Genomic DNA, 20611 nt, shown 5'->3' with positions numbered 1-20611 from the left:
CCCTTGCAGATTTGCTTAGTATCAGGTGGCACTTTAGTCAGCCAGAAAAATAGAACCAGCTCTGCTTGACCAATCAGAAAAAGCTAAATATTCCTACGGGCTTCAAGAGAAACAGATGCATCCATGAAGAAGACTTGCTATGCAATGATGGGTGCCAGAAGGAGGAGAAAGTGGGGATAGAGAGGTTTCTGGGAGGTGGGGCAAAGGATTGAGAGAGAAAGTGTGGGTGCCTTGGTTATGTGAGCTTGTTGTTGCCCATGAATAGCTGCCTGTCCTTACAGGCAGAAGAACTTTCCCAGGGAATTTCCCCTTCTACCTGCCAAGTGATTCTTCTTGTATCAGCCTGAGCACAGGAATTGCTTTGGCGACTCAAAGGAACAGAGATTCAAGTTCAGAGTTTTACTTACACAACAGAACACTCTAAAATACACCATGCACGAGGAATAATTCCTATAAAACCTTTATATAGCACTAAAGAAATGAACACAGCAGATTGATGGGCTGGTCAGAAGCCAACAGAGAGGGTCACAGGTCCCGTCTGGTTTGGTCTTCTCTCTCCTTTCTTATGCCAAAAATTTAGAGGTTTAAATATACCCAGTTCTTTTAGGGGTACGCATACCCCTAAACATTTTGTGAATCTTAGGTTTGGCCTCATTGAGGGGCAGTATTTCAGTATGAGTAGGAAAATGAGAGTACGCCTAAACATTTTTTTAGCAAAAAGCACTGAGTATATAATTCAGTCTAGTTTGTTGACATACAGTTAATCGGATGATTTTGTTTACACTGATGCTGCTGCAGGTGCAAGCGAATATTCCCATAGGCCCAAACAGTATTTCTGGCGGTTCCTCTCCCTTTGGGGAGGGCATTAGGTTCAGCCCTAGTCATGCCATATTTGTTTCAAACTGGTTCTACTACAGCGGCCTGCAATAGTTTTTCATTCAACTTTACTTTTGTTTACGCTCGACCATACTCCATATATATTGCTATGAACAGGTCTTCTTGTGGGTTAACATTTTTTGGGGAAATCCCTTTAATTCCCATTTAACTTCTCTTGTTTTTGTAATGTCAGATGAACAAGCCATTCAGTAGGGTATAGTATACACAACAAACAAGGCGAAACATCTGAAGGAGTAGCTCCTTCCAGGTTGATCTGCCTAGCTGTTAAAATCAGCACAAAAGGTTACCCAGCCTAGGGCCATTTGGTGAAAGATAGACTATTAGCACAAATAATAAATAAAAGCATAAAATTAAAATAATAGACCTCTGAAATGTTACTCCTGGGGGGAATGTGTCTCTTTGTTGGTGGGGGGGGGGGAGAGAGACTGGCTCAGCTTCCGTGTCTAGAATTTGAGATAATAGTAAAATTTAAAAGCTGCTGATATAATTAGATTTATTTTATTTATTAAGGGCAACTATCACATTCACCTGGGACGCAGGTGGCGCTGTGGGTTAAAGCCTCAGCGCCTAGGGCTTGCCGATCGAAAGGTCGGCGGTTCGAATCCCTGCGGCGGGGTGCGCTCCCGCTGCTCGGTCCCAGCGCCTGCCAACCTAGCAGTTCGAAAGCACCTCCGGGTGCAAGTAGATAAATAGGGACCGCTTACCAGCGGGAAGGTAAACGGCGTTTCCGTGTGCGGCTCTGGCTCGCCAGAGCAGCGATGTCACGCTGGCCACGTGACCCGGAAGTGTCTCCGGACAGCGCTGGCCCCTGGCCTCTTAAGTGAGATGGGCGCACAACCCCAGAGTCTGTCAAGACTGGCCCGTACGGGCAGGGGTACCTTTACCTTTACCTTATCACATTCACTTAGCAGATTAGAGGGCGTCTAGTTGTCCAGAGTGCCAAATCTCCATGAGCTTCCCCCATCTCACCCTGCCGCTTTACAAAAGCTTCAATTTCAGGAGCATGTACATATTTTGTGTGTGAGAGTGAGATAGAAATCTTACACAGTCTGGTACATATTTTCTGTACCTGTTTGTTCCCTAATTCCAGTAAGAAGTGGAGAAATCATTGGCAGGCAGGCACCTGATTCTGTTGTTTTAGTTATTTATATATATGCGCTGTTATTTCATTAAAAAATATCAAAGTGGTTTACAAGAAAAAATACATAAAAAACAGTTTGGAAATGAAACAAAGTCACCTAAAAATAACGTAGCAGTTTCAACATGTATACTACGCAGAAGTATATGTGTTTGCAAATTGAAAAGCCAAAAGTATTGCAACAAGGAGGAAATCTGTCAGCGAAGTCTATGGTTGAGAACAGTTGTTACATGGAATGTTAGGGTGTCCTTTTTTTTTTAAGGAAAGAGGGTGGATGGATGGAGAGGGAATTGACCTGCTCATGCCCCTAACAGTAGCCCATAGTGCCTTCAGCACTGTTCTCCAACCCAGTGCCCTCCAAATGCTATGCAGTACAACTCCCATAATCTCTGACCATTGTCCATTCCAACTGGGACTGACATTGAGTGGTAGTCCAAAAAAATCTGGAGTGCACCAGTTTGGGGAAGGCTGACCTAGAGGTAGGATTAGACTGGGGTAACACATTTGTTCAAGGATGTTTCAAGAAAATGGAAACTGAAAGAGGTACTCTTCCATTCTTCAGCCTGCTCCTTGACACATTTCCCACCTTTTAGCAAAGGAGAGGCAGATGCAAATGTGATACAGAAATAACATTGAAGGAATAATGTTCTTAAAGGCGTGACAATTCACTCTTCTTCTTTTTGTTGAAGTTGTTGTTTTTCCCACATGTCCCACATGTTTTTTTAAATCTTAATTCATGCATTCAACAAATATTTATATACTGCTTGATTGTAACTAGAACCTCTAACAATTTGTTTGATTCATACTTGGAGAATTTGATTTATTTATAAAGGATCGTTCCAGCTTACAAATAAATAATGGCTACACTGAAGGGGAAGATCATAAGTAAAACATTTAGTTATAATGGAAATTCTGGGTTTTCTGTAGGAAATTCACAGCTGGGTGCCACTATAGTAGATGCATTGGATACCCTCTACATTATGGGCCTTCACGATGAATTCAAAGAAGGGCAGGAGTGGATTGACAATCACCTTGATTTCAGTGTGGTAAGTTGAACTTTTTGTATGTTGTCTGATTTCTTCCTATTTGGAGAAACATAGAATCATATAATTGTAGAGTTGGAAGGGCAGGAAACCTATTAGCTTGATCAAACTTCAAATACTATTCTTCTTTCTAAAATGAAGCCTGAAAAAGAGCTAATTGTGTGTCTTTTGATGACTCACAAACACGGTGTGTAAATTAAAAAAAATAAATGAAAGGACCTTTCAACCTTTCCTCACAGGACTTGGTCTCCAGGCTTATCTAAGACATGTTGCTTTAATTAGCTGTCCTCCTTCCCTCAAGGGGGAAAAGGAAATTCTGGATGTAATGGTGGATTTCTGTTCTTCACATGGTAGAAGCCCACCTCATGCTTTTCTTGTCTTTCTACATCCTTGGTACCATACTTTCTTCACTGCAGCTTGTGGGAGACAGAGAAGTTTTTCTTCTTCCAAGTTAGGTTTCTTGGTCCCAGGCTTTTCCTAACAAAACAAAACAAAACAAAACAAAACAAAACTGAATTCTCTTGCTTTGATGCTCCTAGTTCTTTTGACTAATAGCAGAATAGCTTTTTCAGTTCCCCACAGTGTCAGGAGCATGAGGGGAAAGGCCATTCTTCCTCTCTTTTAATAACAGAGAATGTGTTTTCCTGGTCCCAGAGGAGGGGCTTTCTCCCAGCCTAGCTGCCCTCCTTTCTTTTAGGAAGAGAAGTCCAGTGTCTTCAAAGGAAATTTGGGACCTACAACACTGGCAATCACATTTCTATGAAAGAGAGAACACAGCAGGATGCTGGTTTGATGTTTAGCCCCCAAAAGAGACATGAGTAGCTTTTGTGGATGTAACCTCAGAGCCTCTCAAAAATTATAGAGAAATATTGGAGAACAGATGAGGTGCCTGTGGACTGGAGGTGGGCAAATTTTGTCCCTATCTTCTAAAACGGGAAAAAGAGAAGACCTATGTAACTACTGATGAGTTTGACATCAATACCAGTAAAGGTCCTGGAGCAGATAATTAAACAGTCATTTTGTGAGCACCTAGAAAAGGATGCCGTGATGACTAAGATGCAGCATGGGTTTCTCAGAAACAAGTCATGCCAGATGAATCACCTTTTGCTTTTTGATGCAGGTACAAGCTTGGTAGATCAGGGGAATTATGGAAAGGTAGTGCATCTTGATTTCAGTAAGACTTTTGACAAAGCCCCCCATAACATTCTGGTAAAATGTGGACTGGACAAGGTAACTGTTAGGTGGATTTGTAGCTGGTTGACTGACCAAACCCATAGAGCACTCACTAACAATTCCCCACTATCCTAGAAAAAAGTGAGGTGGCACAGGGGTCTGTCCTGCGTCCAGTGTTGTTCAACATCTTTATGGATCAAGGGAATGCTCGTCTAATTTGCAGTTGACACCAAAATGAGAGGGAATAGTCAATAATGGTCAAGACTGAGTTGGGATTCAAGATGACCTTAACAGATGGGGAAACATTGCCCACACTAACAAAATTAATTTCAGCAGGACATAGGTGTAGCTGTAGACTTAGGCAGGAAGAACCAGCTGCACAAATATAAGACTGGAGTACAGTGTCCAGTTCTGGGCACCACAATTTAAAAAGGATATTGACAAGCTGGAATGTGTGCAGAGGGAAGGCGAGCAATGTGATAAAAAGACTGAAAACCAAGCCTTATAAGGAACGGTTGAGGAATATGGGTATGTTTGGCCTGGTAAAGAGCATTGTAAACATGGAAGATGGAGCAAGCTTGTTTTCTCCTGCACAGGATACTAGGGCCCAAACTAATGGATTCAAGTTACAAGAAGATTCATGCTAAACATCAGAAATAACTTTCTGACAGTAAAAGCTGTTCAGTAGTGCAACAGATTCCCATGAGAGGTGGTGGACTCTCTTTACTTGGAGGTTTTTAAGCAAATGTTGGGTGGCCATCTGTCATGTCTTCATGGCAACGGGTTGGACTAGAATGATGACCCTCAGGGTCCTTGCCGACTCTGCAGTTCTGTGTTTCTATGAAAGCTTATCAATCACAAAGTGAATGACCAACTAGTTAGTTCCTTTCTTTTTTTCATCTCTTGATTAAGAGACTGTGATTTTGAATACTTGGGGCATGGAAAACAAAGTGAGAAAGGATTTTGCTCACATCAGCTCTCTTGCATCTTGGCAGTTAAACTTTCCACAGAAAGTCAGATTTTATATCTTATGAAGAAGATTATATCCCTTGTATGCTAATGGAAGATTTCAATTAGCCATTGCTTTCAGGTTGTGAAATATTTCTAAAATGCAATTTGTTGTCTCTCCCTATAATAGATAGTTAGAGCTCTTGAAAGTTTTTCTGAAAGGAACTTTATGTACCACAGTTGTGAATCCAACAAATTGTACAGATATGACTATAAGGGTTTAATCTCTTATGTAAGAAGGTCATTTTTCACCAAAATAAAAAAACACAATGGCAGCAGTTCATGACTCCTGTTCGCTTCCTCTTAACAATACACCACTGTTGCCTGCAACTTGCACACATCTCTTTTGCCACCTTGCTATTCTTACAAGAGGGTGTGGGAGCTGAATTGTACAGAAAGTTAAAATCATTCATAATAAAGCATGGACATTTAATGTATATGTGAAACAACACATTTGCACACCTTCTTGATGTGAAAGGGCTCCTTAGCCAGAAAAGTATACTGTTAATTCGCATAGGAGGCAACGCTGACTACCAAACCTGTTCTGTTAAATGGGTTTATATCTCCAAAGAAACATTTACAGGAATTCATTATTTAAAGCAGGAGGTGCCACCATAGGAACCTTCAGAAAGAAGGATAGGATACATATTTAATGTGGGAATATGGTCATTTGTCCATGAGAGCAGGGGCAAAAGTTTATTATCGCAAGGATGATTTCATAGCAGAAAGCATTGCTTGGAGCATGATCAACGCGTGGAGAGCTCATGCCATCCAATGATCAACTGCGTGGTCTGGTGTGAGAACATGAGACTAATGTATTGTATTGTCTTTTATCTGCTGACTGAGGCAAAGCTCTCTCCTTGAATTTGTATCTTTTCGTGGACACACACAATAAAGGTTGGGGCAGCAGCAGCTTCTAGGGAGAGCTGCGGCCAGACTTCTTCAACCCATCTTGGCGTGAGACTGATTATTTACGGATGGCGAGCAGGTTCTCGTCAATTTAATTAAAAAATAAATTCACTGTAATAATTTGTGATAAATCTACATACTCTATACTAATATCTAGCTTATATCCATTTTTCTGTCTCAAGAATTCAGAGGTATCTGTCTTTGAAGTCAACATCCGCTTCATTGGTGGCTTGCTTGCAGCCTATTACCTTTCAGGTCAGGAGGTAAGTGAATTATTATATAATCGTGGAAATTTGTGCAACTTTTATATAGTTTTCTTAAAAGGGAACAAAGACTTGTTTTCTTGCTGCTTCAGAGGCCTCACGAATAGGTAGGTAACCACAAACTCATAGCTGTAATCAGGAGTGATATGAATTTCAAAATTCAGTACAAATGCAGAAAATTCAAAATGCTGGGCGTTGGCCACAGAATCTGTTTTCATTTTATTAAAAGGAGGCATTAAAATGAAATAGCTGGAGCCAAAAGAGATTGGGGGGGGGTGCTTTAGTACTGTGGAAACTCATTTCTCCCCAGCAAACTAATAAAATATGTGTGAGGTAGTTTAAGTTGTATATTCAGGTTGCAGAATTTGGCACAAAATTTGCCAATAATTATACAGTAATGGAAGGGACACGGGTGGCGCTGTGGGTAAAACCTCAGTGCCTAGGACTTGCTGATCGTATGGTCGGCGGTTCGAATCCCTGCGGCGGGGTGAGCTCCCGTCGTTCAGTCCCAGCTCCTGCCCACCTAGCAGTTCGAAAGCACTCTTAAGTGCAAGTAGATTAATAGGTACCACTTTATAGTGGGAAGGTAAACGGCGTTTCCGTGTGCGGCACTAGTGCTGGCTCGCCAGATGCAGCTTCATCATGCTGGCCACGTGACCCGGAAGTGTCTTCGGACGGCGCCGGCTCACGGCCTCTTGAGCGAGATGAGCACGCAACCCTAGAGTCGGACACGGCTGGCCTGTACGGGCAGGGGTACCTTTACCTTTACCTTTTTATACAGTAATGAGCATTTGTCACCCTGTCCGAAATCAATTGTCAAAATTTGAGGTCTTAGTTTATGGTTTGCAGCAAGGTTTTAACTGCATCTTGAGAGGTGCTCTGAATGCTCCCAACCTCAGAGATCCCAGATGCGTTACATGGAGCAAGGCGTTTTCTGTGGTGGCACCCAGATTATGGAGAACTTTTTAGGGAACCTGCAATGCTGTCTTTTAAGTGCCAGCTAAAACTTTTTTTAAAAATTGCCCTAGCCTTTCCCAATATTTAATTTTTGTGTATAATTTGTGATCATTTGTATTCATGTTTTTACTAACTATTGAATATGTTTTGTTGTGGTGGTTTTAATTGTTTGTTATGAGCCATTTGGAGCCAATATCAGAATTAGAATGGGATAGAAAAGATTTAAAATAACCCAACCTGTACTTTTCTGTTCTTACTTGCATAAGGACTTACTTCTAAGAAGATATGTATAAGATTGCACAGAAAAAAATGGACAAGTGCTCAACTTTCTTTCTTGCGTTACAGGTTTTTAAGTTAAAAGCGGTCCAACTTGCAGGAAAACTTATTCCTGCCTTCAATACACCCACAGGGATTCCTTGGGCAATGGTGAATTTGAAAAGGTATGAGATTTGAGGCAAGAGGAAGATTGGAAATCAGGAATAGCAAAAACCTATGTTTGGCCACTGATAGTAGGATGTCTCAATGCCTGCTAAAGGATTTTTCTTCACAATTAAATACCTATATGTGGTGTCTTTGGAGTCTGGTGTTAGCTGTGGTATCATGTTGAGTAATAGTCAAGTTTGGGGGTGATCCTTTCACTGTTGGTTCTTGAATTATTTCAAGGACACTTTTTTCCTTTGGCTTGTGCTTATCTTCCCCAGTACTCTGTTGCTGATTGGTCTTTGCCTTTAACAGAAATAGATAAACTGCTAAACCTCTTCCTATATAGAACAATACCGGTACCAAATATTTGTATGCATTTACCCTTTAATCTTTCTCTTGCCAGTGGTGTAGGTCGCAACTGGGGCTGGGCGTCTGCTGGCAGCAGTATCCTATCTGAGTTTGGCACCCTTCACATGGAATTTGTACACCTGAGCTACTTGACTGGCAACCCTGTCTACTATGATAAGGTTAGTTTTGTGCTCTTTCTGGTGTAATAAAAAGTTTGTAGATATTTATTGACAGTGACTATAAATAATGTCCTTGTTTTTATTATGTATTCTGTGTTTTTATATTGTGATTTTATGTTGTGAACTGCCCTGAGACCTGCAGATACAAATTTTAATAATAATAATAATAATAATAATAATAATAATAATAATGAAATAATGCATATATTAAAATGCATAAATCACCAAGGACCATTAATTGATTGACAATTTATAATGAAATTGTATTTAAAAGTCTGCCTAGTTCTTCAAAATTTGTTAGGGCACCAATTTAAACTTGTTTAATTGATGGAAGAGGATTTGATTTACATTCTGTATTGAGACTAAGCTGTGATTACGAATTTTTTCCCCCCCATTTAGGTCATGCATATTCGTAAGCTACTTCAAAAAATGGACCGCCCTAATGGGCTTTATCCAAACTACTTGAATCCAAGGACTGGGCGCTGGGGGCAGCGTGAGTACTTCCTCCACATTTATGTCAAATTCAATTATATCTCTCCACGCACACATATAAGCGCACATTCTGAGACCCATTTCAGACATCGCAGCCCAGACCATGGTTTAGCCTTTGGGAACAAGCTTCATACTCGCACGCTCCTTCCTCCTCTTTCATGTTCTGGTTTCTTGTATCATGTCCCAGCTAATAGTAATAATAGTTCTGCCTCCTTCATTGCACAGTGACATCAAGCTTTGATTTGGGGAGTTTGACTTCAGTAACTTCCAGGATTATTTATATATGCTGCACAATGCAAGCTTCATTTGTTAGTTAATGTAGATAGTTTCACAATCAGAATCAGCTGCTTCAAAGTATCAGATCCCAGCAGCAAGTCCATTAACTAAATTTTAGTAGTTCTTAGTTTCCCGAAGGAATTTCTAAAACACCCATGGAAGTAGAGGGCAATGAGTTTACAGCCTTGCTGCATCCTCTGAAGTTTTATTTAACTTTAGCTTGATACCATAGAGTGGCTTGAACATCTGATGTGGTGCTGCAAACAATGTCCTTACAAGTGAGTCTAAACCAGGACTATATTTTTTTTTTTGGGGGGGGGGGAGGAAGGAATGAATTCCTGTGCCCCACAAATAACCCAGAGATGCATTTTAAATAAAAGGACACATTCTACTCATGTAAAAACACCAGGCAGGCCCCACAAATAACCCAGAGGTGTATTTTAAATAAAAGGACACATTCTACTCATGTAAAAACACGCTAAATCCCGAACTGTCCGTGGGCCAGATTTAGAAGGCGATTGGGCCGGATCCGGCCCCCGGGCCTTAGTTTGCCTACCTATGGTCTAAACAATTGCCAAGATGGGAGACGCCCCCCCCCCCCCAATAACCTCATCCTTTCCTGTCAGTGTTGTGGGATGAGCTGTGCTGAGCACTGTGATATTTTAATGCACCTGCCATGCCTCTGGGTAAGTCAGCCTGCTGTTTAACCATTTGTGAGACTGCATAGAAATCACAAAGAGGAAAAACTGGTTTGTTTACTTCTTTCCAGAGGGGCAGCTGGATTACAACAAAGTGTCTTGTGACGCCTTTAACACATGGTATCATGGCATATGCTTTGGTGGACTTGAGTTCATTTGTTTATACGTGTGAAGTGTTTTTCTCGATTTCATACCTGCAGCTGAAGATTGCAGGTTGCTTACCTGTGACTACAGTTCTTTGGTCATCTGTGCAGTCACATAGCCTACCTCCACTTGCACTCCAGATGCTGCTGTTCTCCTGCTCTTGTTCTGCACTTCCTTATATAGATGCTGCAGTGGTCCAAAAGTAACTGAGCAGGAAAGTGCAAGCCAGGCTCCTTGAGCATGTGCACTGAGGATGGGAGTGGGTTTCCTGCCAGAATGTCTGTTGAACTCTAGAAAATTCTGAACATAGGTCAGTGCAAGGACAGAACCCATATGTGTGGCTGCACAGATAACCACCTGAAAAAACCAGTCACTGGTAAGCAACTTTTCTTTTGCCATGAGGTACATGCAGGGTTTTGGTTTTTTAGCAGAAACTCAGGGTAACTGAGTTCCCTTACTCTTTTTAAATTAAATACTTATTTTTTTGTCTTGGGGAGCTGGAACAGATAAACACCCAATGCCTGAGCCAAAAATCCACCTATATTTGTAATCAATAAAGTTGTGGCCATTTCTAACACAGATCATTGTCGGCTTGAGTTTATTAATCACATATTACATATAGCCACTGCTCCAGGGGAGTGGGGTTGCAGTGGCACTGTGACTGGGTCCGCAATAAATTAACTAACTAACTAACTAACTAACTAACTAACTAACTAACTAACTTTGTGGTGAGTTCTCTCACCGTTTTTTCCAGAAAAAAAGCACTGGGTACATGTTCTGCATGTGGGGGTAGTTACTTTCTTCAAATCTATCAGTCTGATGGCTTAGTTCGCTTTAAAAAGTCTTAAGGTTTTAAAAGATTTCCTTGATGGCAAAAGTTGGCTTGAAAAGAGATCAGCTTTATGCTGCTGTCCCCAGGACACAAACCTGAAGAGATCAAAAAAGATTAGTTATCTTAACTTACTCAAGAGAGAACATTAAGCAGTAACATGATCACAGTCCTGGAGAGCTTTCAGTGCAGATATTGTGGCCAAGTAGATAAGCTAAGAGCCAGTTTGCATATACACTGAGTCAGATTATTGATCCACTTGTCCAATTCTGTGTTTTCTGACTGGAATCCAAGGTCTAAGGCAGCTTCCCTGCCTGCCCCACTCAACCTTATTGTGTAAATTGAATGGGAACAGTCAACTAATATAATTTTAATATGGAATGAAATGAAAAGCCCACTTTGCTGTTCCGCGATAGGCCCGTTATGTGAAATGCTTCTCAGGTTTCCCAATATGTAATTGTGTGTTCGATCATGGGTCTGGGATTAGGCATTTAAGTTCTTGTGTCAAAGATGAATTGTGATGCAAAATAAGTTATTTTTAGTATACCAAATTCTTAAACCACAGATAGATGGAGACGATTTTTAAAACAGTTGCTTTTCCAGACTTAAGGATTATTTCCAGCTAGGTTTTACAAAATCAGTCCTGTTCATTCATTTCACTGAATCTACTTTGAGTTTGAGTAATATTGGATATAACTCTATGGAGTTTGCCCTGGCAAATCTAGGTAGTACTGCGCATACCAAATTTTACCCTCTTTCTCCTTCTTGGTTGCAGATCACACTTCCATGGGTGGATTGGGAGACAGTTTCTACGAGTACTTGCTGAAAGCATGGTTGATGTCAGATAAGATGGACATGGAGGCAAGGAAAATGTATGATGATGCTATTGAGGTGATTATAGTGCATTGATTTTCCCCCTTCCCCACATAGACAATGAGAATGTCAATTTTAAAAATGTTTCTCCCCTTAAAATGCAAATGATTATTTTGTTTCTAACTCTTTTTAGGGCAGCAAGATATACAATATGTACAGATATACCATCTTGATTCAGTTCTGAAGCTGGTGTTATAAAACTGTGGCGCTCCCCATTTTGACAGTTTGCTAGCTGCATATTGTGGACTAACAGGCGTTTGATAACCCTAACCCACCGCACCACTTGAACCTGTTTTTGCAGACTCAGGCAGGCAACAAAAGCAGGTTTATTAAGCACTTGGCTGTAGCCAGAATTCTGCATTTGGTAGACCAGAAGTTGTGCAGACCTGCAGTAAGCACCATATTTACACAACTGTGTAAATGCTGTGAAAACCTAAGAACTGGATTGTGATTCCTCACCCTGAATTGTTTCAGCGGTATTGTAACTGAACAAATACTGGCTGACATTCTGGATCAGACTTCCTGGACTTGTCCTCTACATGTTGCATGTGAGCAAAATATTGCAGTTCTTTAGATTTCGACCATCACTGCAGTGTCAGAGTAGCTGTTGAACTGGAAACCTCTGAAAAGTGTCATTTGCCAATATTAGCATTAAAAGTTGACAGAAGGAAACGCCAGCCTTTACTGAGCACTGCTTCCTTCTACTATGACTAATTAAAAACAACCTTTACATTGTAAGTAAAACACAGACCTGCTTCCAGAACTTCAACATCCACATGGAAATGCCCTCCCAGCTTAGAGTTTTATAAATTTTGTGAGCAGAGAACTGTTCTTGAGCCATGATTTTCAGCCAACCCCTTGCTCAAATAGGTTACCTTTTCTTAGTGAAGTTCCTGATTCTGGTACCCTACCTTTAATTCTAAGTAGGTTTCATGAATATGCTTGCTTTTAAAAGAGAGAATACCACCCACTGGTCTATGTCGCTTTTTGTGTATGTAAAAATCAGTGGTCTTGTAAAAAGCGATGGAAAGTTACCTCTCTCTCTGTATGGATTTGCACTCTTGCCAGTAAATGTCCAATAATCTTGATTTGTTGAATTTCCCTTGAAGTAAGAAACCAGGAAAGTTTTTAAGCAGAGGTTGAACCGTCATCTGTCATGTATGATCTAGTTGAGATTCTCCTCTAACTCTACAGTTCTGTGATTCTATTATTCTAAGCTGGAGTTTGTCTTACAGCAGCTTGTATGCTACTCCAAATCCCATGTAATGTGCAAAGGGCTCATGTCAGTATTTGTGATGGTGTTTCCGTGTGCTGCTCTGTTTTCGCCAGAAGTGGCTTAGTCATGCCAGCCACATGACCCGGAAAAACTGTCTGCGAACAAATGTCTGCTCCCTCGGCCAGTAAAGCGAGATGAGCGTTGCAACCCCAGAGTCGTTCACGACTGGACTTAACTGTCAGGGGTCCTTTACCTTTTATTTACACACACCCTTCCGAAAAACAAACCCACACCTCCAGTGAAATAGCGCTGTCTCTGGAGAAGAGGGGAGGAGAATGAAAGTGTGACTCGCTAAGCTATGCCTCTGCTCTTCTCCTCACCCCCCACCTCTAGTTTTGTGGGAAATGATGATGCAGGATAAATGCTTAATTCCCATCATGCATGACAGAGCAGGAACTAGGTAACATCTTTCTACTCTCTCTCCCTCCCTTAACAAAGAGGTAAGTAGCTACTTAACTCCTGTCCTGTTGAGGACTCCTATCCTGTAAGTTTATCATTGTTATTCATTGGTACCCAACTATGTGGTTCTTTGGGTGTTTTGCAGGAGAGAAAAGACTTGCTTGGAAATACACACACACACACACACACACACACACACACGTGTGTTTGTTAAAATTAATGCAAAGCATAAAGGATGCACTTGGGATAGTGAATATTTTGAATATTTGAAATAATATTTGAAATAACTTTTCTGTTTCTTCTTATAGGCCATAGAGAAGCATCTTATCAGAAAGTCCAATGGAGGCCTAACTTTTATTGGAGAGTGGAAAAATGGGCACCTTGAGAGAAAAATGGGCCATCTCACATGTTTTGCTGGAGGATTGTTTGCTCTTGGAGCAGATGGTTCCCGAGATGATAAGGCTGGACACTACCTACAGCTTGGAGCAGAAATTGCACATACGTGTCATGAATCATATGACAGGACAAGTAGGTCTCCTTTCCTGTCTTAAGTTCTGGGTGGCTTTTTTCCTTAATACTTGCTAATGGTAATGTGGCTGAATTTGGAGCAATTTTGAAAGTACTGTACATGAAAATGGGGAGAAAATATACTGTGTAAGAGATTTTTTTTTAGCTCATGCCCTTTGAGTTTGAATGGCGAATGTGCATTTAATGATGTGTGCATTTAAACTTTGTTTTGCCAAGAGAGAAAGCTGCATAAAAGCACCATCAGTCCTTAGTAGTCATGAATTGTGTGAAAGCTAGAAAAGGAGGTTATTAAATTACACAATAAAATCTGGTAACAGTGCAAACCAGTAGGAGTATTCTTACTGTTAACTTCAAACAATTTAACTGGATGAGGAACATAAAACTATATGCTATGCATCTTTGTAAGCTGAGAAATTATCTATATCTGAGTTCATTTTAACTGTATTTTCATTGAAGCTAGTAGCAAAATCTAAATTATCCAAAACTGTGTTTTGCATTTACCATGCCTAGGAAAAAAATGAAGCCTGCATTTTCTAGAGTCTAACACTTGTTATGACTTGCTCATAATTACAGTACATAACACTCTGCCATTTATCCTCAGAAATAAAATATGTTTTTGAGAAGCAGCCTTTAATAACTTGATCTACTTAGTAGATTTCATGATTCAGTTTAAGAGCTATAGATGTCAGTTTCATAATTGAGCAGTAACCTCAAATTTCCTTTTTACAGCAGGTTTAAAACAAGCTTCTTGAGTAGTGAATTCTGTATTCTTAGTAAATGAATCATATTTTTGTTCTGTGTATTCAGTATTAATTCTACAACTGTGTGCACATTCATTATTCTTTCAGTGGGTTTTAGGGTGTTCTCACACTACAAAAGGCCTGGACAAATTTCTAAGAACTGTTCCAAGTGCTAGTAAGCTCAAAGTACCTGTGAGCGTTAAAAACAAACATAGAGTAATGTATGTTATTAGCATATTTGATATAGATTTTCCATTAAAAGTTATTATTTTTCATGCTTTTTATTAGTTTTCTTACTTGCTAAACACATACAATAAAGTAATCAAAATAATAAAATGATGACAACAACAAACACCAAAAAACCCCAAGAAACATACAACCATAAATCCATAAGTTCTTACACATGGACTTATGTCATCATATTCTTTATTCCCAATTCCTTTTCTTCTCTGACAGACTTCAATCTTCCTCAAAGCGGGTCTGTTTTATCCATTTGTTAAACTGCTTCTTTTATCATTTCATCATTTCTGCTGTTTTCCACATACTATAATTATAATCCATATTATGGTTTGTGAAAATTAATCAAAGCAAATCCGGGTTTTGACTTGGGGGCACTTTTTTTAAAGTAATCTCTATAAATTCCCCATTCCTTTTGGAACTTTTGGTTGGGCTGTCTCCTAATTTTCTCTGTCATTTTTGCCAATTTCCATAAATAATTAAACCATTAAATGTTTCTCCCCCTCCACCTCTTTCCTCTGCAGCATTAAAACTGGGTCCTGAAGCTTTCAAATTTGATGGTGGCGTGGAGGCAGTAGCAGTACGGCAAAATGAAAAATACTACATTTTAAGACCAGAGGTGATAGAGACGTATTGGTATATGTGGCGATTCACACATGATCCGAAATACAGGCAGTGGGGCTGGGAGGCAGCACAGGTAACAACAGAAAGCTTTTCTGTGTGGAAGTCAAAATGTTTACTGGCAACCTCTCACTGATGAAGTGTGATGAATAGTGTGTTGCTGCATAGCTGTTTGTTTCACAAGCGGAGACATAAATGCACATATAGGAGAAATGACAAATAGCAGCATATAGAAACATGTATCCAAGCATATAGAAGAACAACCTTTGTTGAAGCAGAACCAGCATGGCTTCCATAAGGGCAAGTCCTGTCTCATGAACCCATTGGAGTTCTTTGAGAGTGTCAACAACCATATGGCTGTTTTATTGGCTGGTTTTTTTGTAAATGCTAAACAATGAAGACAGAAGGCAGCACATGAGATCAGTATTTGTTTCTCTTTTGTCTCCCTTTGTAGCCCACCCCCCCACCAAAGCCCCTAGGAAATTGGGGTGGGCTCTCCTGAACAGTGTGGGTTGCAGTGGGAAGAGATAATCATATGAAATCAAACAGAAGCACCTTGCATGAACCATCTTCACGTTGCATGCTTTATGCAACAAAGCTTTGATTAGTATTCTGGGGCAATCAAATGTAGTAGCATAAATGAAGTACTAGTGAAATAATTAAGAGGAGCAAGAGTCATATTATGTTGTTGCTGATTTTAAAAACAGTTCTCTACAAAAAAAATTTAACAGGAGTTTGGGAATTCCGTATTTTTAATGTCCTGCAAGAACAGATTAACGGACATTTTGACTATAATATTTCACATATTGTTTTCCCGCATACAACTCCCTCAGCTACCAAATTGTTCTCTTTTTTGTCTTAACTGTGAATACCCAGTGTTAGGTCTTGTTTGTCCCTTACTGTCTTCATCACTATATGGTTAGGTAGGATTCCACTGTTTCGCAACGGAATGTGTTAACTAGATTCAGCAGTGAAGAAGTGTCTAGTAGAACACTCATTCTGTTTCCCCCACGCCCCATATAGGCCATTGACAAGTACTGCCGAGTGAGTGGTGGATTTTCCGGGGTCAAGGATGTCTACTCTTCAGCTCCTACATATGATGATGTGCAGCAAAGCTTCTTCCTTGCTGAAACACTAAAGTAAGCAGATTTTTCTTCTTGATAATTTTCTTGGAATTGTGGTGGTCCTAAGAGGCTACTCAGTGCTTATAGAATTGTTGCCTATTTCATTATTGTTTTCTTAGGTAAATTGCAATTTTTTTTGTAAACCACACTGGAATCTATTTTGATGAATGGCAATATAAATGTTTTAAATCAATGTAACAAATTGGAGTCAACAAATGAGCTGTTGTTGGGATGAATGGCAGAGGTACACCCACCAGAATGTAAGATATAAGCACAAAGACCACCACAGTGTACCTAACATGTAATAGAAAGGGTATCAAAATACATAATAAGTATTAGTGACAAGACAAATGTGGTGTTTCTGTGATCCTGAAGGTTTGCAATATTGACCTTGTTACTAATTATCATTTACACTATTATATAGTGTATATTATATAGTTTCTGAGTCCCTATTTTAAGAGGTTGTCTTCTGTAGCACACGTTCACATCTTGTTTACTGGTGGATATTTTAGTGTGAGGCTATAGGTGTGTTTTACCAGGAATTTGTTTTTGTTTTCTATTGACTGGATTTAAACATCACACTAAAGGTTGGCTTGGCTCAGACAAACCATAATTAACGTCAACCACAGCTGATTAATGCTTGGTTGGGTCAGAATAACAAACCATGGTTAATCAAGCACGGAAGTAAAAGCTTCCAAACTTTGTATTCGCATCATGTTGCTACATCATGATTTAGCATGGCATTTGTTTTCTTTTCTACTACAATGCAAAAATAAATTACAAATGCTATTTACCCTGCCAATGGTTACCCAAGGGGAAATGGTGTTTAGTCAAGGCAGTATTTTTGAGATTGTTGTGTATTTTACATAAATGTCAAGGCCTTATGGATTTTTTCACATATGCAGAGAGGGAGTAGTTATGAAATATAGTGGTAGACTTTTTTTTTTAAAAAAAAAAAAGGTTGTGGGGACGATTCCCATTGGCAATAAATGAGGCTCTTGTGTACTGTACTGCACTTAATTACTCACCAAGACACCTTATGTTTTTCCATATTCTGGAAGGCTGAATGAAAGCCAGATACACACAGTGTTTGGAGAGACTATCTCTTCTCCAGCCTGTTTGGAGAGACTATCTCTTCTCCAGCCTGTTTCAAACTACTTTTTCTGCCTTTTATGAACAAATGTGTTGATGGGTGTGTGTGTGACAAAATGGGTCTTTGTCCGCCTAGTTTCAGCCCTTCCCTGCCCACTTACCCTGGTAGAAAGCCCCATTGATTTCACAGCAATGTACTTCTGAGTAGACATGGTTAGGATTGCACTGTAAATTTAAAGATTACAGAGTTCCTTGGCACATTAATTGGATTATAAACAAACAAACCTACAGAACTACATTATTGAATAACGTGTTTACCCCAGTGTTGTTAACTTCAGAGATTAGGAAATAATCATGATTTGAAAGCCATTATTCTGAGTGAAGAGTTCTGAGAAATATTTTAGTCTACAGCTAATGTGTCCCTGGCTTGAATACTCAGATCATTTTAGCTTTCTGAGCTGGGTCTTAACGATTTGTTCTTTGAGTCTTCTAAATAAATACTTTCTGGGTGGAAGCATATATTATCAGATAACGTCTCTTAGAGGTCTGAAAATAAAAGGACTCAGTTTATGGGTGTGCATTGGAGACTTACAGGCCAACATGACACTTTTCACTAAGGCTAATGAGCACCAGGCTAACATTTCACTACAGCCAAATGGACTTTGTTCATAACACTTCAGTCTTGAAAATGCAGTGAAAATCCAGTTATTTCAAAGAGAACACTTCTGGTAATCATGGCAGTGTTATTAATTTTGGTGGATAAAATCTAAATCATAAGGTTGAGATTATTATTTTTAAAAGTATTTGAACAAGAACTAGATAATTAATGCATTAAAAACATTTTGATCCATTATTAAATGCACAGTTAATTGAGCAAAAGCGTTAAAATAACCATCATAATTTTTTTAAAGCAAGTACCGTATTTTTCGCCCTATAGGACGCACTTTTTCCCCTCCAAAAATGAAGGGGAAATCTGTGTGCGTCTTATGGGGCGAATGCAGGCTTTTGCTCTCCAGGCTTCAGGAAGCTATCAGCAAGCCTGGGGAGCCCGCAAGAGTTCCCGCAGGGCTCCCTAGGCTGCGGATAGCAGCCTGCTGCCCGGAGCGCGGGGCATGCTGAAGCCACGGCTGGGGGGGGGGGAATAATATTTTTTTTTCTTTACCCCCCCAAAAAAAACCCAACTAGGTGGGTCCTATGGGCTGGTGCGTCCTATAGGGCGAAAAATACGGTACTTATTTTTAAAAAAGGTGGATGGTGAGAAGCATTCCGTCCTATATGAGATACGGGGGACTGTTTCTTTTATGATAGCACCCACTCTGATTACATTCCTGCTTCATTTAAAGCAATAATATTTTCTCTTTCAGAACAGTTGTTGCAGATCGTATGCAAATTATAGAATTTATAGAATTTCAGTTGATTAAGTTATTAAGTGTTTAGGGATGCTTTTAATGTTTGATGTATCATAGTATTTTAATATTCTTTTGGAAGCCGCCCAGAGTGGCTGGGGAGGCCCAGCCAGATGGGCGGTGTATAAATAATAAATTATTATTATTATTATTATTATTGTTGTTGTTGTTGTTGTCTGCTACAACTTCTTTAATGGGTGATACTTTAAACCGTAAAGTCCATAATTTTTCTGAGGTTATCTAGGTTAGACCAGACATGGTGACAAACCTTCTGTTGCTCATTCCAGCTTGTTTTCTCTCTCTACCTTGACAGGTATTTGTATCTGCTGTTCTCCAATGATGATCTCCTACCTTTGGATCACTGGGTTTTTAACACAGAAGCTCACCCCTTGCCTGTTTTACATCTAGCCAACACAACACTTTCAGGAAATCATGCATATCGATAGAAACTATTCCAGGACAAGGACAAAATACTTCGTTTTAGCTGTGTTTTGTTTACATGGACCACTTCAGACTTAAGGCTTGAAAGAAGACTGGCATTGTTTAATTAATGAATAACTTTGGATGATGAGAGGATCAAAACTGCACTCTTAAACATGTACATAAATTTAAAAATTCCATTTTATACATGACCAAAACTGTCGAGTGCAGTGTGTGTCAGCGAAAAGACCTTGTATATTTGCAACTGAGAAGGTGGAGCATGGTGTTTTTAACAATTCAAAGCCTATCGGAACATGTTTCCTGCCCTGTGTCAGGAGTGAAGTGGAACTGCTACTACTGACCTTCGTAGCGAGCGATCTCCTGCCCAGATGATGTGGATTCCTGATATTATGTCATTTGGTTTTTCTTTTGATGATGGCATGACTGAAACAATGACAGGCAACAAAAGTGCACTAATAGCACCTAGAGCTGAAAATTCCTCTACTCCTGTTTAGAATTTTCTACTTTTCATCAGTCTGTCCAGACTGGCAGCCATTCCCAGTGCCTCTCAGACCCTTGCCTATTTTTATTATTATTGTTATTAATAATATTGATCAACCATTTGTTCTTGTAGTATTGTTCATCAGTAAATGAGATATGAAACGGAACAGCAACTTCTCTCGGTTTTCCTTTTAGGATTTGGGAAGCTTCATTCACTGCAGCGTTGCTTCTCACACTATGACAAAACTGCCCAATGCATCTGCCACTTGGTCAAGATTTCCTTTAATTAAGTTGCAATAACTCAACATTTGTCTATGAAGCCTGGAGTTTCATTAAACTCTCACTTTTTTATTTGTATATTATTCAGAAATGGAAGAACTGTTCTGTAAGAGATGCTTTTACACGTCCTTTGAGTAAGGCTGTTACCTGGGTATAATGGTGCTTGGTTTTTGGATCTTTTGGTACAGCGGGAATGTGAGGATGAGTTTGTCAGCCTTCACTTACATAATAGAAATCCTACCACTTGATTTCTAAGTAACTGGAAACATAACACTTACTGGTGTGTACATGATAGTGGACAGCAGATCAACAGATATGTTTGTGTGAGTTTTACTTTG

General features: G+C 39.8%; 1 protein-coding gene across 1 annotated transcript in view; it reads left to right on the top strand.

Moving 5' to 3' along the window:
• The window catches only part of MAN1A2 (mannosidase alpha class 1A member 2), a 38458-nt gene extending 18297 nt beyond the window's left edge, over nucleotides 1-20161 (top strand). The window contains exons 4-13 of the mRNA XM_079960264.1: nucleotides 2963-3081; nucleotides 6351-6431; nucleotides 7734-7828; nucleotides 8215-8338; nucleotides 8738-8831; nucleotides 11553-11668; nucleotides 13634-13853; nucleotides 15355-15527; nucleotides 16475-16590; nucleotides 19387-20161. Coding sequence (XP_079816390.1) covers nucleotides 2963-3081; nucleotides 6351-6431; nucleotides 7734-7828; nucleotides 8215-8338; nucleotides 8738-8831; nucleotides 11553-11668; nucleotides 13634-13853; nucleotides 15355-15527; nucleotides 16475-16590; nucleotides 19387-19519 — 1271 coding nt within the window. The 3' untranslated portion in view covers nucleotides 19520-20161. The remainder of the gene's footprint in view (nucleotides 1-2962; nucleotides 3082-6350; nucleotides 6432-7733; nucleotides 7829-8214; nucleotides 8339-8737; nucleotides 8832-11552; nucleotides 11669-13633; nucleotides 13854-15354; nucleotides 15528-16474; nucleotides 16591-19386) is intronic.
• Nucleotides 20162-20611: the final 450 nt, after the last annotated feature.

This window comes from Podarcis cretensis, assembly GCF_951804945.1.
Source record: "Podarcis cretensis genome assembly, chromosome: 17".
Classification (NCBI taxonomy): domain Eukaryota; kingdom Metazoa; phylum Chordata; class Lepidosauria; order Squamata; family Lacertidae; genus Podarcis; species Podarcis cretensis.
The sequence above is the reverse complement of the archived record's forward strand: the minus strand, read 5'-3'. Positions and strand labels throughout refer to the sequence as shown.